At 39.1% G+C, this 15,982-nt stretch overlaps 1 protein-coding gene across 1 annotated transcript in view; it reads right to left on the reverse strand.

The window, feature by feature from the left end:
* Positions 1-15,982, reverse strand: part of LOC149151327 (proteasome assembly chaperone) — a 203,592-nt gene that overhangs the window by 81,149 nt on the left and 106,461 nt on the right. The window contains exon 2 of the mRNA XM_089439804.1: positions 5,277-5,345. Within this exon, the coding sequence (XP_089295930.1) occupies positions 5,277-5,345 (69 nt within the window). The remainder of the gene's footprint in view (positions 1-5,276; positions 5,346-15,982) is intronic.

The raw sequence follows: 15,982 nt of genomic DNA on the forward strand, positions 1-15,982 counted from the left end.
TTTGAGCAAGTTATATCTCTTCTAGACTGTGAATTCACCAATCCTTATTCTCTAAAGATTGATCTGAATTCCTTTACTATGGTATATCGAAATCCTCCTTCTTCTTTAAGGTGTCTTGATATGGTGAATAAAGACTGAACTAGCTCACTGTAATCTTAGTTCTATTAGCCAGAAATATCCTTCTTAAGCTGGGATCTTGATCTAGCTATCATGTTCTTCAAGACAAATGCAAACAGAACCTTTCACTGAGAATACTTCAAAGATGTATAAGTGGTCTTCAAACTACCTTTGACCATGACCATAGCTCTGATACCATGTTGAGAAATCCAAAGTGTGGTAGTTAAACGATTTCTCTTATTATGACATTGTCTTGTGATGTTTTTCATTATTATTATTTGTTCTTTCAAATTATATTTTCTTATCATCAAGACTAATGCCAAGCAACAAATAGAAGAGAACACAAAATGTAGGCACGCAGCCAGGGCAAAACCCCTCTCTAGGGGAAAACCCGATCAAAATTCTTCCTTCAGTAGATTCAAGATGAGACGACCAAGACCCTCACAACATAGACTCAAGACTACCTCCATCCATCAAGTCAACCTTGTCATGTCATTCTTCAATTCTATCATTCTTCGCTCCTGTAGCAGTCATCCTTCTTCACACTCCAGTCCTTGCAATGGCACCGAACTTGTATCTTGAGCAATGTTACCAGACTCGAAATCGGCAATAAATCAGCGAGGCAAAAGAGCGAAGAGTTTTAATCGGATCGGGGAAAAATCGGGAAAAAATCAGTGAATTCAATAATTTAAGATAAACACATATTGAATTAAAAAAACAAAAAAACAAAAAAACAAAAAACAAAAAACAAAAAACAAAAACAAAAACAAAAACATTCTTCATTGGTATTCAATAAAGCCATGTCCAAACAATGCATAATATCAATAGATGTCCAAAATATCATGAATGAATAACTATCTCATGTATGTTATGAGTCCAAACATGATCCAAAGTATTGGGTCTTGACTCCTAACCTGTGACTACATCGAACCAGAAGCATCTGCTTCTAAAATTTTATAAAATACTGCATACTAATCAGTAAAAAAGCAGTAACTGAAATCTCTTGATTGCTACTAAAATGATACGATAATGGTTTGCTACTGAAATCTCTGACCAAGCACATGTTGAAGCTACAATGGAGCACTGCACACTACGCCTCTATTACACTATGACTCTATTACGTGGAGTAAATTGAAACTGAAACCATGCCTCTATTACCTTCTTGACGTATGAGTTGTAGGCCTGAGCAGTGAGAAAAGTCAATTACAGACCGACTTTTAATTTTTAACCTAACTAAACTACACAACAAAAAATGCAGGAACCCTAAAAGTTAAAACCCGTGCCCCTCGAGTTGAGGGTTGAAAATCACCTCAGTGGCCTAAATCGCAATTAATCGATGAGTCGCAAGTGAAACTCGTGTTGACCACAAGTCAAACACGGTCAACGCGAGTTTGACTCGCCCATAGTTGAATCGGATCGTTTGATCGAAGAGCAGAGTTTGACTCGTGATTAATTGCGAGTGATCAGAGATTCATTTTTCATTGATCTTGAGATAGAACCGAGCATCGAACCATCTTTACTGTGATAACACCGAGTTTACTCACTGAGATAGCACTGAAATTTGTCCACTATGATAGCACTGAAACTTGTCCACTATGATAGCACTGAAACCTCATCATTGTGCTTGCATCAAATCCTTATCACTTTGTTTTCACCGAGACTTCATCATTGTGTTTGCACTAGCACCAAAATTATTCACTGTGGTAGTACCGAAATATCTCCACTAAAATAGCATCGAACCATTCACTCTGACATATCACTAAAATTGTCTTTATTCTCCATTGTAATCCACATTTGTATCTCAGAAAGGTATACCGAAAATATCACTGTGATTTATCCGAACGTGTGCACTGTAATAGGATCGAACACTTTGATGGAGGAGATTAACATGACAAGATAGACTTTGACTCAAACAAACAATCCTAAAGCCTACAATGGAGACTTAACCTATGACAATTAACCCATGCATGAAATCCATGCTTTAATAAGTCAATTAACAATAAAATTATTTTTGCTTTCTTTTGACAAATATATTACATATTGACTCAAGTACAATTATGAAGACCGAGCACATTCTTCAACAATTCTTTAACCTAGTCGGACCTCTTTCTATAATATCCCATATCAGGAATATACCCCAAACACAAGAAAACTCCAACCAGAGATGGACTGGGAGGGCATTTACCAGATATGTCGCCTCTAAAAAGAGGACGAGATCCGGAGGCTACCTGGCCCTTTCCAGACTCTGTCTAAGAGTATAATAGAAACACACAAGTGGTATAATAGCCGAGAATGCTCACAGAGATACAAGTAACAATGATACTATATATATATCAAATAAACCATAAACAGATACACAAGAAATGCAGAGAGAATGCTAAGCCATTTTATTATACTGAGTAATAAAATGAGTACAGGAGGTGATCAGGAAGATGGCACCTCTACTTGCACAAGGCAAGTGAAGAAATACACTCAGAATAGCAAAGGAATGGCCCCTCTTTGATCTGCGTCCAAGCTGCTGGGAAAACTGCTACTAGAAATCAAATGAGGATTTGGGACTGCTCCCCTCCTCAGAAAAAGCTGAAACTCTGGAATCGGACTCTACTCAAGAAACCCAGAAAAACCCAAAAAGCTTTCCTAGAATGGCCAACCCCCGAAAATCACCCCGTTGGGGTTCTGCGCAGTTCCTCACTCCTCTGCGCTACCACTGAATAGAACCCTCCGAAACTCAACGCAGAACTCTGCCAAACTCTTCCAATATGCAAGAGTTGATCTCTTGCACAATCCCTCAGCTCAAATCCTCCACAAACCCTCAATCCAAACTGCTCCCAAAAAGAACTGCATCCCTCTCCCAGTGCTGCGCAGTCCTCCAGAACACTGATAAAACCACTGTTGAAATGTTGAAGATACTGTTGTTGAAATGCCAACGAAAATACCTTGCCCGAGCAGGCACTCGAAGTCCCCCGGGGCTAAGGGTGAGATCTCCAAACGGAGACACTCAATGCACTAAACAGTGTTGCAGACTAGCTAAACAGCCAGTGTGCTCTAAACCAAAATGCCTATCACAAATGCACATAACCGAATGATCAAAATGATGGGGCTCCTCTCTCTTTTATAGCTTCTGCCTCTCTCAATCCCAATGCTCACCTTCTCCTGCGTGATTCCCCTTTTGCCACATGTTCCTCCCCTCCTGCACAGTCCCTCCATGTGTCTGCGTGGGCTCCATTTCTGCGTCCCCCTTTTTGGCCCCCTTGGCTCTCCCTTTAAGTCACAACGTTGTGCTACTAGGAAGTGACTTCTATTCTAAAAGTGAGTTATGTCCCCCTTTCTCACTTTTTTTATTTACAAAATAACTATAGAAGGCAAAATTTGGCAAAATCGAATATTCAAATTAGCTGGGGCTAATTAGGAATATTACACTTTCTCAGACCTGCAACTTTTTGACTGCAGCTCAGCCCTACTGCAGAAACTCTAGGTCACACGTGTGACCTAAAACATGGACAAATTCTTCTCTTTTCTTCTTCGCTGGAATATAGACTTTTTCTGCAACAATTCAGCTTACTTTCCCACACTTCTTTGACACTTGATATTCCTTTTTGAACTGACTGTAATTTTGTCCTTTTGCAGCTGAAAGTGTGCCCTAGATAAAGTCTGCACGTGTGAGAGAGATGTCCCAAAACAGGCCCAAACAATTCTGATTCCTTCTTTCTTGTAACTTAGTAACCGGAGAACCCACAGTAAAAACCATTTTTCATCAACGTTTCAAATCCCAACAGGGATCCATCATCAGGACTATTTTGAATGTTGATAGTAGAAGAGCTTAATTGCGAGATATTGTCACAACAATTTTTAAGAAATTGAAGGTCTGCAGCTCTTCTTGCTATCTTCACCCTAAATTTTTCGAGTAAAATGATTTCCCTCCATTCATCCCCTCCGCATAGGGAAATGATTCTGGATTTAAGACCTCCTTTCTTATCTTTCTTCTTTCTTCGCTAGGGTATGAGGATCCTCCTTGTCTCTAGATCAAACTTCTGTGCTGTTTTTGTGTGTCTTCTTGAAAGAGGCTGAGTCCTCCTTTATATAGGCGGCGTTGCTGGGCTCCAAAATAGGCCGACTTCTCTTGGCAGGTCGACTTGACTTGTGGCTTGCATCCTTGATCTTGGAGGGGTTTCCTTTACAATTTTAGACTCATATTGACTCAAATAAATATGTAACATGCCCAAGAAGGGTTATTCATACATGAAATGACTCTTTTGACTTTATAGACTCAATGACAAATCCTAGAAACTCTCAATGGGAGTTTGACCTAAAATAAATTTCCCTTGAGCATGAAACCCATGCCTCAAAAACAATAATAATAAATTTATTTTTCTCTTTTCATTGAATACATAAAAATTTAAAATAATCATCACATATGTCATTATGAAAACCGAACCTAGTTACATATTTCAACATGGTGGACATTGCCAAGGTGACAAAATCCCCCAAACTTATCATTACAAAGTTGCTGCAATACATTGGACTTTTTATATTAAACAATAATAAGTTGCAGGCTTTGTCAAAGAGGGCAAATGACACAAACTAGTTCAGGGTTTTCTGAGGAGATCCAATGCTCATTTAAACTTAGTCGCATACCATACCATCTAACGATGTGGGCCCAGGGTATAGGTGTCAATACACAAATCAATGTCATGGCTTCCTCATTAACGTCATATCAACTCTAACTGAGCTACTGGTTTAATCAGTGGCATGGGCCTTGATCTAAGCACCTAATTTCTTTAGAAAAAACACAAGTGAATCAATGTAGAAAAGGTTTAGATTACAATTCTGGAAAGTGCAAATCCAAGACTGCAAAGAAATCAACCAAAAATTAAATGCAGAGAGCCATAATAAAGATAGTGCCAAGACACCAAGACTTGTCCAAGAAAAGACCTCAGAACAAAAGCAAAAACCAAGTTGTACAAATAAAATTTGTAAAAAATACATACATGTAAAATTAAACCTAATGGAGAAAGGATATAAATTTGGAAGCACCATACTCTACAAATTCTCTCATTTTACCTTCTTTTATCAAACGCTTGATATAAAAGTCAGACGAGAAAGTCAGCAAGAACTTCCTAAACAGCCGAAGTAAAAGTCAGCAAAGAGAGAGTACTTACAGGTCGAGTAGCTGCACCTGCATATAAATGGCCAAGCTTTGCTGAATTACACCCAATCCAAATATATATCTGCATAGGACAACAACGTGATTCATTAAAGAGTATTCTATTTCAACGATGTCAATGTCTCCAATCAATAACCAAAAAAATTGTCCTGCAAATACTACTGCTTAAGTACTGAATCCAAAGCAAGATCGTCAATAGATTAGCATAACTATGGAGATTCTATCGTTTCATTTACTAATGATGACAGGAATGGCTATTAGGAGTCATATTTTTAACACTGGTCTGGGGGGGTGGTGGACGGGGTGGGGGGTGTTAAAATTTTTGTAAAATCTGTATTAAAGAATACCTGCTTTTGAACATAATGTACTGACCAATTATCTCCAGTATAAAGAGATCAGCAAATAGTTGCACTGGTTGTCATACTAGACATAATCAAATGGTACCTGTTTTCCACAAAGCAGCGGTGCCAGTGTAGTGGATTATGTTATGGGTTACCAAGCTCTCCATGCACATGGTGATTACTCGCTGGCATGCCTTACATAATTTATCAAGACCCTGCCCCACCAGGTTGAGCACTTGATTCTTCCAACCTATCTTGGCAATTAGAGGAGTTAAGTACAGTACAGAGTCCAGACTCTCTAGCTGTGGATGCAGGCGATACCAGATTGGCAAGACAGGAGACATCCTCCCATTCTGTGGTCAGAGTCCAGACAACTCACTTTCACAAGGACACAACAATGTGCCCACTGTCAGCACAGAGCTGCCTTTCAGCCCAGGTAGAGCAACTATACACCCATCACTAGACTTTTCTCTTCAGATTTGAAAGTTAGGAGAGCTTCAAGTGACAACCACAGGGCCCCTCCCAGGATCACACAGTGACGCCCTCTCAGCCTTGGGCACTCACCAAAGAACACCATCAAGCGTTGCATTTATACCTCCATAGCGATTATGCAAATGAAGATGTATTTGTTTGCTCCTCTACATCTACCTCTATATCTAATGTGGCACAGTGGTTCCTTCTCTTTTCTAGCGTCTACCATCTTGGCTCAACCTTTCTTATATCTCTTCATTATTTAGCTTCAAGGAGTAGCTTTGGCAATCCAACATTATATTTATAACTGTTGTATTTTCTAGTCCCATTGACCTATTCTTGTGGTCACCTGTGGGAATTAATAAGATTATCTTATCTTAAAAATGTCACATCATTCTCAGATCAGAGTTGGTGGATCTCATGTTGTACAGACAGTTGATAGGTTCCTTAATGTATTTGGTCAACACTAAGCCAAAGATATATTTTGCAGTGAACACTTTGAGCCAATTCATTGTCAAGCCAAGGCAAGGGCATTGGATAGAAGCAAGATGTGCTCAAGTACTTGAGGGGCACAATAGAGTATTGTCCGAGATATCTTGGAGATGGTGAAGTGAAGTTATAGAAGTATGCAAACTCATATTGAACAGGAGATGTGGCAGATAGGAAGAACACCTCAAGCTGTTGCTTTAGCTTGGGTTGAGCAATGATATCTTGGTTCAGCAAGAAGCAGACTCCCATGGTACGTAACTCAATAGAGGCAGAATAAATGGCAGCCAGGACTACTATTTGTGAGGCCATTTGGCTTTGCAAGTTACTTGCAGGACTATTTGATTAGGAGTCAGATCCCACAATCATTTTCTTTGATAATCAAAGTTGTATCAAGCTCCTTGAGAATCCAACGTTTGATGATAGGCCCAAAAATAGACATCGCCTCATGCAAGACAAGATCAAAAGGGTGCAGTGAAGACCCAATATATTGTCACAAATTTTTGTAAAATCTGTATTAAAGAATGCCTGCTTTTGAACATAATGTACTGACCAATTATCTCCAGTATAAAGAGATCAGCAAATAGTTCCACTGGTTATCATACTAGACATAATCAAATGGTACCTGTTTTCCCCAAAGCAGCAGTGCCAGTGTAGTGGATTATGTTATGGGTTACCAAGCTCTCCATGCGCACGGTGAATACTCACTGGCATGCCTTACATAATTTATCAAGACCCCATCCCACCAGGTTGAGCACTTCATTCTTCCAACCTATCTTGGCAATTAGAGGAGTTATGTATAGTACAGACTCTCTAGCTATGGATGCAGGTGATACCAGATTGGCAAGACAGGAGACATCCTCCCATTCTGTTCTCCGAGTCCAGACAACCCACTTTCACAAGGACACAACAATGTGCCCACTGTCAGCACAGAGCTGCCTTTCAGCCCAGGTCGAGCAACTACACACCCATCACTAGACTTTTCTCTTCAGCTTTGAAAGTTAGGAGAGCTTCAAGTGACAACCACAGGGCCCCTCCCAGGATCACACAGTGACGCCCTCTCAGCCTTGTGCAATCACCAAAGAACACCATCAAGCATTGCATTTATACCTCCATAGTGATTATGCAAACGAAGATGTATTTGTTTGCTCCTCTACATCTACCTCTATATCTAAAGTGGCACAGTGGTTCCTTCTCTTTTCTAGCATTTACCATCTTGGCTCAACCTTTCTTATATCTCTTCATTATTTAGCTTCAAGGAGTAGCTTTGGCAATCCAACATTATATTTATAACTGTTGTATTTTCTAGTCCCATTGACCTATTCTTGTGGTCACCTGTGGGAATTAATAAGATTATCTTATCTTAAAAATGTCACATCATTCTCAGATCAGAGTTGGTGGATCTCATGTTGTACAGACAGTTGATAGGTTCCTTAATGTATTTGGTCAACACTAAGCCAAAGATATATTTTGCAGTGAACACTTTGAGCCAATTCATTGTCAAGCCAAGGCAAGGGCATTGGATAGAAGCAAGATGTGCTCAAGTACTTGAGGGGCACAATAGAGTATTGTCCGAGATATCTTGGAGATGGTGAAGTGAAGTTATAGAAGTATGCAAACTCATATTGAACAGGCGATGTGGCAGACAGGAAGAACACCTCAAGCTGTTGCTTTAGCTTGGGTTGAGCAATGACATCTTGGTTCAGCAAGAAGCAGACTCCCATGGTACGTAACTCAATAGAGGCAGAATAAATGGCAGCCAGGACTACTATTTGTGAGGCCATTTGGCTTTGCAAGTTACTTGCAGGACTATTTGATTAGGAGTCAGATCCCACAATCATTTTCTTTGATAATCAAAGTTGTATCAAGCTCTTTGAGAATCCAACGTTTGATGATAGGCCCAAAAATAGATATTGCTTCATGCAAGACAAGATCAAACGGGTGCAGTGAAGACCCAATATATTGTCACAAAATTTTTGTAAAATCTGTATTAAAGAATGCCTGCTTTTGAACATAATGTACTGACCAATTATCTCCAGTATAAAGAGATCAGCAAATAGTTCCACTGGTTGTCATACTAGACATAATCAAATGGTACCTGTTTTCCCCAAAGCAGCAGTGCCAGTGTAGTGGATTATGTTATGGGTTACCAAGCTCTCCATGCGCACGGTGAATACTCGCTGGCATGCCTTACATAATTTATCAAGACCCCATCCCACCAGGTTGAGCACTTCATTCTTCCAACCTATCTTGGCAATTAGAGGAGTTAAGTACAGTACAGACTCTCTAGCTATGGATGCAGGTGATACCAGATTGGCAAGACAGGAGACATCCTCCCATTCTGTTCTCAGAGTCCAGACAACCCACTTTCACAAGGACACAACGATGTGCCCACCGTCAGCAGAGAGCTGCCTTTCAGCCCAGGTCGAGCAACTACACACCCATCACTAGACTTTTCTCTTCAGCTTTGAAAGTTAGGAGAGCTTCAAGTGACAACCACAGGGCCCCTCCCAGGATCACACAGTGACGCCCTCTCAGCCTTGCGCAATCACCAAAGAACACCATCAAGCATTGCATTTATACCTCCATAGTGATTATGCAAATGAAGATGTATTTGTTTGCTCCTCTACATCTACCTCTATATCTAAAGTGGCACAGTGGTTCCTTCTCTTTTCTAGCATTTACCATCTTGGCTCAACCTTTCTTATATCTCTTCATTATTTAGCTTCAAGGAGTAGCTTTGGCAATCCAACATTATATTTATAACTGTTGTATTTTCAAGTCCCATTGACCTATTCTTGCGGTCACCTGTGGGAATTAATAAGATTATCTTATCTTAAAAATGTCACATCATTCTCAGATCAGAGTTGGTGGATCTCATGTTGTACAGACAGTTGATAGGTTCCTTAATGTATTTGGTCAACACTAAGCCAAAGATATATTTTGCAGTGAACACCTTGAGACAATTCATTGTCAAGCCAAGGCAAGGGCATTGGATAGAAGCAAGATGTGCTCAAGTACTTGAGGGGCACAATAGAGTATGGTCCGAGATATCTTGGAAATGGTGAAGTGAAGTTATAGAAGTATGCAAACTCATATTGAACAGGCGATGTGGCAGATAGGAAGAAAACCTCAAGCTGTTGCTTTAGCTTGGGTTGAGCAATGATATCTTGGTTCAGCAAGAAGCAGACTCCCATGGTATGTAACTCAATAGAGGCAGAATAAATGACAGCCAGGACTACTATTTGTAAGGCCATTTGGCTTTGCAAGTTACTTGCGGGACTATTTGATTAGGAGTCAGCTCCCACAATCATTTACTTTGATAATCAAAGTTGTATCAAGCTCCTTGAGAATCCAACGTTTGATGATAGGCCCAAGCACATAAAAAATAGATATTGCTTCATGCAAGACAAGATCAAAAGGGGGCAGTGAAGACCCAATATATTGTCACAAATCAAGTAGCTAATATTCTGACCAAGCCCTTAGCAAAATGGAAGTTTGAAGCATTTAAAGACAACCTTGGATTGGTGCAGAATTCCTTCATCACTAAGAAGAGTGTTGAGAAATTTAGCTCAAACAAGAACTTCCTGCATAGGCTTCATTATGAACATGTAAAGAGTGGTTTAAGAGATTTTAAGGAATGATGCAAAGGACAAGATGACACAACAGGACCCACAACTGAGTGGGAGAATCTACATTGCACTTGGTAGACTACTTCAAGATAAGGACCTCATGGACAAAGTAAAGTTATGTCTTAGGTCTAGATTTCCCATTATTTCATTTCCTCTCATTATTTGTAACGTGACCTCTTAGGAAAAGTGGGAAATAATTCCATCTTTTAATTTCACACGAAAAATAAAAGATAGGTTGACGATAGCACTCCTTCTAGATCCATATTAGTGTGGACGAGGGACCATTCCCCCTCGCTAAAGACCTAAGAGACATTGCTAAACCAAATCCCTTACTAACAGGCATATCAAATCACATAGACATCAAGAGCAAGTTATACTGGCAAACCAGCAATGTAGCAGAAGATCCAAATCTTCCCCTAGCTCTTCTTCAAGGCATAATTGTATCTTGAGTTTTATTCATTCGACCTCGGATGCTAGGAGAGGTAGATCAACTAGACCATGACCCAATCCCTAAATCCTTTCCATCTGCATATCTCTCTCCCATTGAGGCTGCCCACACTTGGATCTGATGGTTTTCCCGTGTTTTCACATGTAAACTTCATCTTTCTACATTACTTCTTGTTCTTAATATACGACAGCTTTAAGTGCTCCTACTTTGTATTGACATCATTGTACTTAGCAGTCCCATTGACCTACTTTTGTGGTCATTTGTTGGATATTAATATAATTATCTTGTTTAATGTTTTTAAGTAAACTTAGTCTTAGTGATAGTTGACTCAAAAATCTAGCAAGCCTTGTGAGAGGCTTCACAAGGCAAAGGCCAAACCTTGTTGCAACAATGACGGAGATTGCTATTGTCACCTCATCGATCTTCCTCCTACACTTTAGTGGAATCGCACCACAAGAGAGGCTTCCAAGTGATGACCTAAAAGGGGTATTATAGGTTATATGGCTTAAGGTGATGTAAATGTAGACAAGGTAAAGATACTCTTCAATGGAAAAGGACACAATTCTTTTTGTATAGGAGCAATGTATCATATACCAAGCCCTAAATGAGGCACATGTTACCTAGAGTTTCAAGATATAGAACAACAAAGGAATATCTGGGGTTACAAGCACCAAAGAAAGGGTTTTCAAATGATATAATCAACAAACAAACAAGAAAACCCCTCAAATTAAACCCTAGCTAGGGTTAAGGTTTTTCTAGGGCACAAATTACTTAGGTAAGATGGCATCAACCCTTCTAGGGCAACTTTAACCATGTAAAATGCTAGACTTCGAGTGAGATAGCTCAACAAGGTTAAATTCAAGCCTCTTTAGCTCCAACATTCACCTAGAGACGTCCTAATTGAATTCGGCCCTACCAAAATAGCCCTAATGGTTTGCCTTGAAGGACTTAGAAGAATAAAGGAAGAAACATATCAAAGTTTTTTCTAAGTTTTGACCAATACAAGGACTCCCAATGCCTATTCCTACCTGGGTGATGGAGTCTTTAGGGCAAAATTTAAGAGAAAGTGAATTAATGCTTAGAGTAAGAGGGTAAACCCTACTATTTACTTGACAAACCCTAGTTATCTTCTTTGTGAGGGGAGAAACTAAATAGGGGAAGCTCTCTAGGAGGTCCTATATGGATTTCAAGGAAGATGAATTTAACATGCAACAATGAACCAAGACATTCCATAAATAATGTGCATTTAGACATGGAACAAGAAAAACCCTAGCATTAATTAATCACATGAAAAACAATAAAAATATGCAATTGAATCACATAGTATAGTGCTCCCTACACTGATGCCACTGGCAACAATCAATACTTATATGAATGAATGAGATCCAAGATCCCCTTGGACCTACTCTCATTGCTTGGAAAAGTAGCCTTGGTATTCTCGCCAAGTGCACGCCCTCTACACATGCCCTACTGCTTAATACTAAAATCTAGGAGACCAGTGACAATCTCCCTCAAGATCGACAACACCACATAGTGCAAGTGTCTTGTCCTCATGTGCCATAGCTCACACAAGTTGTCATTATCATGTACCAATGTCTGAACAGGTCTGCCTGTCAACCTATACAAGTTGCTCTCACTAACCCTGATGGCCACTACTATGTCTAGGCTAGTATCCTTTGGATGAATGAGCACTTGCAGGTTCCTGAACATGACCTTATATCCCATGTCCTCCATCATTGAGACTGAGAGCAAGTTTTTCTCTAATCCTAGTACAAAAAGCACATCCTTGGCTTCCAATGTTCCCCCTAACTCAAGCTTGAACTTAATGGTTCCCTCTCCATTCACTGAATACTTGGCATCATCACCAAGCTCCACATGAATCTCTGAGTCTTTCTCCATCAGACTGCTAAACAATCCTTGGGCTTCTCTCCTATGACATGACGGAACATTGTCCAAGTACCAAGCATTCCTAGTCATGGTGTTGGTGGATAGACATGAGATCTCGAACATCACTACAAACTCATCTAGTTGAACCTCTACTGATGCTATTATATACTATGACTTCCCATTCCCCTTTTTCTTCTCCAAACACTATGATGCATAGTGCCCATTTTTGTGGCAAATGAAGCACTTAAGCTTGCTCAAGTCCTCTTTTTTACCTAGCTGAGAGGTTGCCCCCTCACTGTTACCCTTGGAACTCTTCCCTTTGCCCTTCTTGGCCATACTGACCAAGGGCAAGTTCTCCTCTCCATCTCCTTTCCTTTTGGCCTTAGACTCCTCCTAAGTCTCTTTCTAAATGCAATCATTCCAAAGCCTATCCTAGTTGGGAAGTTTCTCTCAAGCGCAAATTCCCTTGAAAAATGGTTCCCATGACTTGGGAAAAACATTCAATGTCACATTTGCGAGGTCTACGTCCTCCACTTTCTTTCCAATGGCTACAAGTTGATCCTGTGTTTGGGTGATCCCCATTAAGTAACTAGTAACGTTATCAGACCTTGACATTTAGATGGATCCTATGTCACAAGGTTCAATGGATTTTAGGCAAGAGGTTCAAATCAATGTTGTTAAAAGCGCGATCGGGATTAAATCGGCGCGGGGAACGAATCGGAAAAAATCGGAAAAATCGGGAAAAAATCGGAAAAAAGCGGGAAAAAATCGTTTGGTACAAAAATATTCATTTTTTTTCATTTTTTTTCAATTTTTTTAATATCTAAACCATCTACAACATAAAATAAATACATTGACACATAAATATGATAAAAAAACTAATATATAAGATGTTTAATATCATTTCTAGCGCTAAAATCACACATAACATTGAATCATGTCCTGAATAGTAAGTCCCAACTCAGCCTCAAAATATCAACAAAAAATATGATAATGTATCTCATCATGTCATAATGTCATATACAATAAAATGAAAGTCTAATCCTATTGATTTCCTCTGCCCCTCTTGCGAGAAAATGCCACAGCTTTCCCTTTCCCTCTAGATGTAGATGCTGGTGCCCGTGCAGGTGGAAATGGCAGTGGAGTCTGATGTGATCTAGACGTTGAAGAACTAGAAGTAGGAGCTATAGGAGGTAGACCACGTCCTCTACTGGTGGCAGGGGTAGCCCGGGCAGGTGGTGTCACCTGGAAACATTACAATCTCCCAATCCTGAAATCCTGAAAAACTGATAAGTCTGCTGGATTTTAAATGAAATCTAAAATTCTACTTTCTCCATATGAAATCCAATGAGGCTGGAACCACTCTCAAACATCCTGAGTCATTTCATGGTAATGTTAAAAATTTAAGTAAAAGGATGAAAATGAAGATTAAGGAGAATGTCAGTTTTACTTTAAGAATTTAACATTACCATGAATAGCATATCCATACTAGGGCCTAGACTTGATCATTAAGCTACCCCACTCAAAAATTATTTGTTTCTTTCAAAAAACATTGCATGAAAAAACCCAAAAAAAGTTATAAAACTATGCTGTCCTGAGCCCCCACGATTTTTTCGTTAAAAATCGCGCTTTTTTCGAAAAAATCGCGATTTTTTCAGTAAAAATCGGCAAAAAAAAAAGTAGGCGATTTTTTCGTATAAAAATCGCGATTTTTTCATTAAATCGCGATTTTAACAACACTGGTTCAAATTCAACTGAATTTAAAAGCTTTGGTTTAGGTTTAGCAAATTTTCACATAGGTTTGGCACAAATTTCAGTGGCTATTCAAAACATCAATAGAACACTTTGCAAGTCGCCACCAATTCTAACTGATAAACTGTCAATGGAGGAGGGAGATCATGTGTTTAGAAATATGAGAATGCAAGCAATTTGATAAAGTGACATAACTTGTGAGTTACTCCATGAAGAGGGCCTCAATGTTAACAAAACCAACAGGTGCTTTGATGTATCTACAGGGTAAAAATAAACAAGAAATCAATATGAGTTACGCAGGGGTAGGTTACAAGTGTTGAAATTGTAACTAGGTTCAGTCTTCATAATTGTTGTATTTGTGTCAATATGTATTTCATGTAAAAACAAAAAGAAGAAAAAATTATTATTATTATTATTATGATTTGTATTGTCAAGCATGTTCTTCATGCTTTGTTTTGGTCAAAAGAAAATATAAAAGGGCATGTTCTTTGTGACCCTTGCAAGAAAATTTGAATTTTGTAAGTGTCATTAGTCCCTCCAAGTTGCCAAGTCAGCCCTCCAAGAAGATAAGTCGGCCTACCCAAAAGGCGTGTCATTTTGGATGAAGGAACAATTATATGTTGACACCTATCCTCAAACATTTGGCAACTAATTTGGTGGCCTTTTGTGGAAAAGCAATTCGGGTCTGTGGCATGGAATCTGAGGCACCAACTTCAGTAGTATTCAATCAAGTTGTGAGACCTTCTATCTCTGAAAATGCGAACTATAGGAAGACACCAATTTTTGTGATGATGATGATGCAAGTTTCTGTGATATGTCTCTCCTTGATAATGCAAGCTTTTGTGATGATAATAATGCAAGATTTTGTGATATGTCTCTCCTGGATGATATGAAGTTCCTATGGTATATCTTTGTGCTAATGTGATTTCTTGTCGCATCTTTCACTGTAATAAAGTAGGTTTTCTATGGCACCTATATCTTTGTGATGTGGCAGACATGTATAAACAATTTGGTTGACTATCTTCTAGATAAATCATGGCAAAGATTGGGGGATTGACTTGGCACTTAGATCAGTGGTTAGTTTGACTTAGATTTCTCCTGTTGATGAAGAATCTATAAGGAAAGGATTGATGGGTTTTCCCCTTGTGGTTTTTGCCTTGGCCTTTGGCCTAATCTCTGGTGTCTCTTGTCTCTTGTGCATTATGATCTCTAATTTGTTAATGTGTAATTGCTTGATGACATAACTAATCAAAGTAAATGCTAAGAAAAATATGTATATCAGTCACAAGTAATTACCCTGATAAGAAATTATATCATCTATCTGAATTTCAACAATGGGAGTCGACGCCAATTAAATAGGGGTAGCTTAACGGCAATTAGGCAGGGAAAGTTATCTGGTTATTGTTGGGTAAGTCAAACCATTTCAAATAACAAAGTAAATTATATTTTAAATTATACACATTACAAATGGGTTCAATGTTATTATAAATTTTATTAATTTGGTATATAATATATATTCTAAATTAATAAATTTTACATATGATATATAAATTCATTGATATCTAGGTTCGATGTTATTGCCCCGAGGGTTAGCTTAAGGTCGAGTCCTCGTCGTTAAAGCACCTTTGCTATTTAGAGGTCACCGGTTCAATTCTCTCAACACTCTAGGGCTCAGGCTTCGTGG

The sequence above is a fragment of the Pinus tabuliformis genome, chromosome 9 (assembly GCF_031772625.1).
Source record: "Pinus tabuliformis cultivar Carrire ecotype Pingquan chromosome 9, CPIR1, whole genome shotgun sequence".
Taxonomy (NCBI): Eukaryota; Viridiplantae; Streptophyta; class Pinopsida; order Pinales; family Pinaceae; genus Pinus; species Pinus tabuliformis.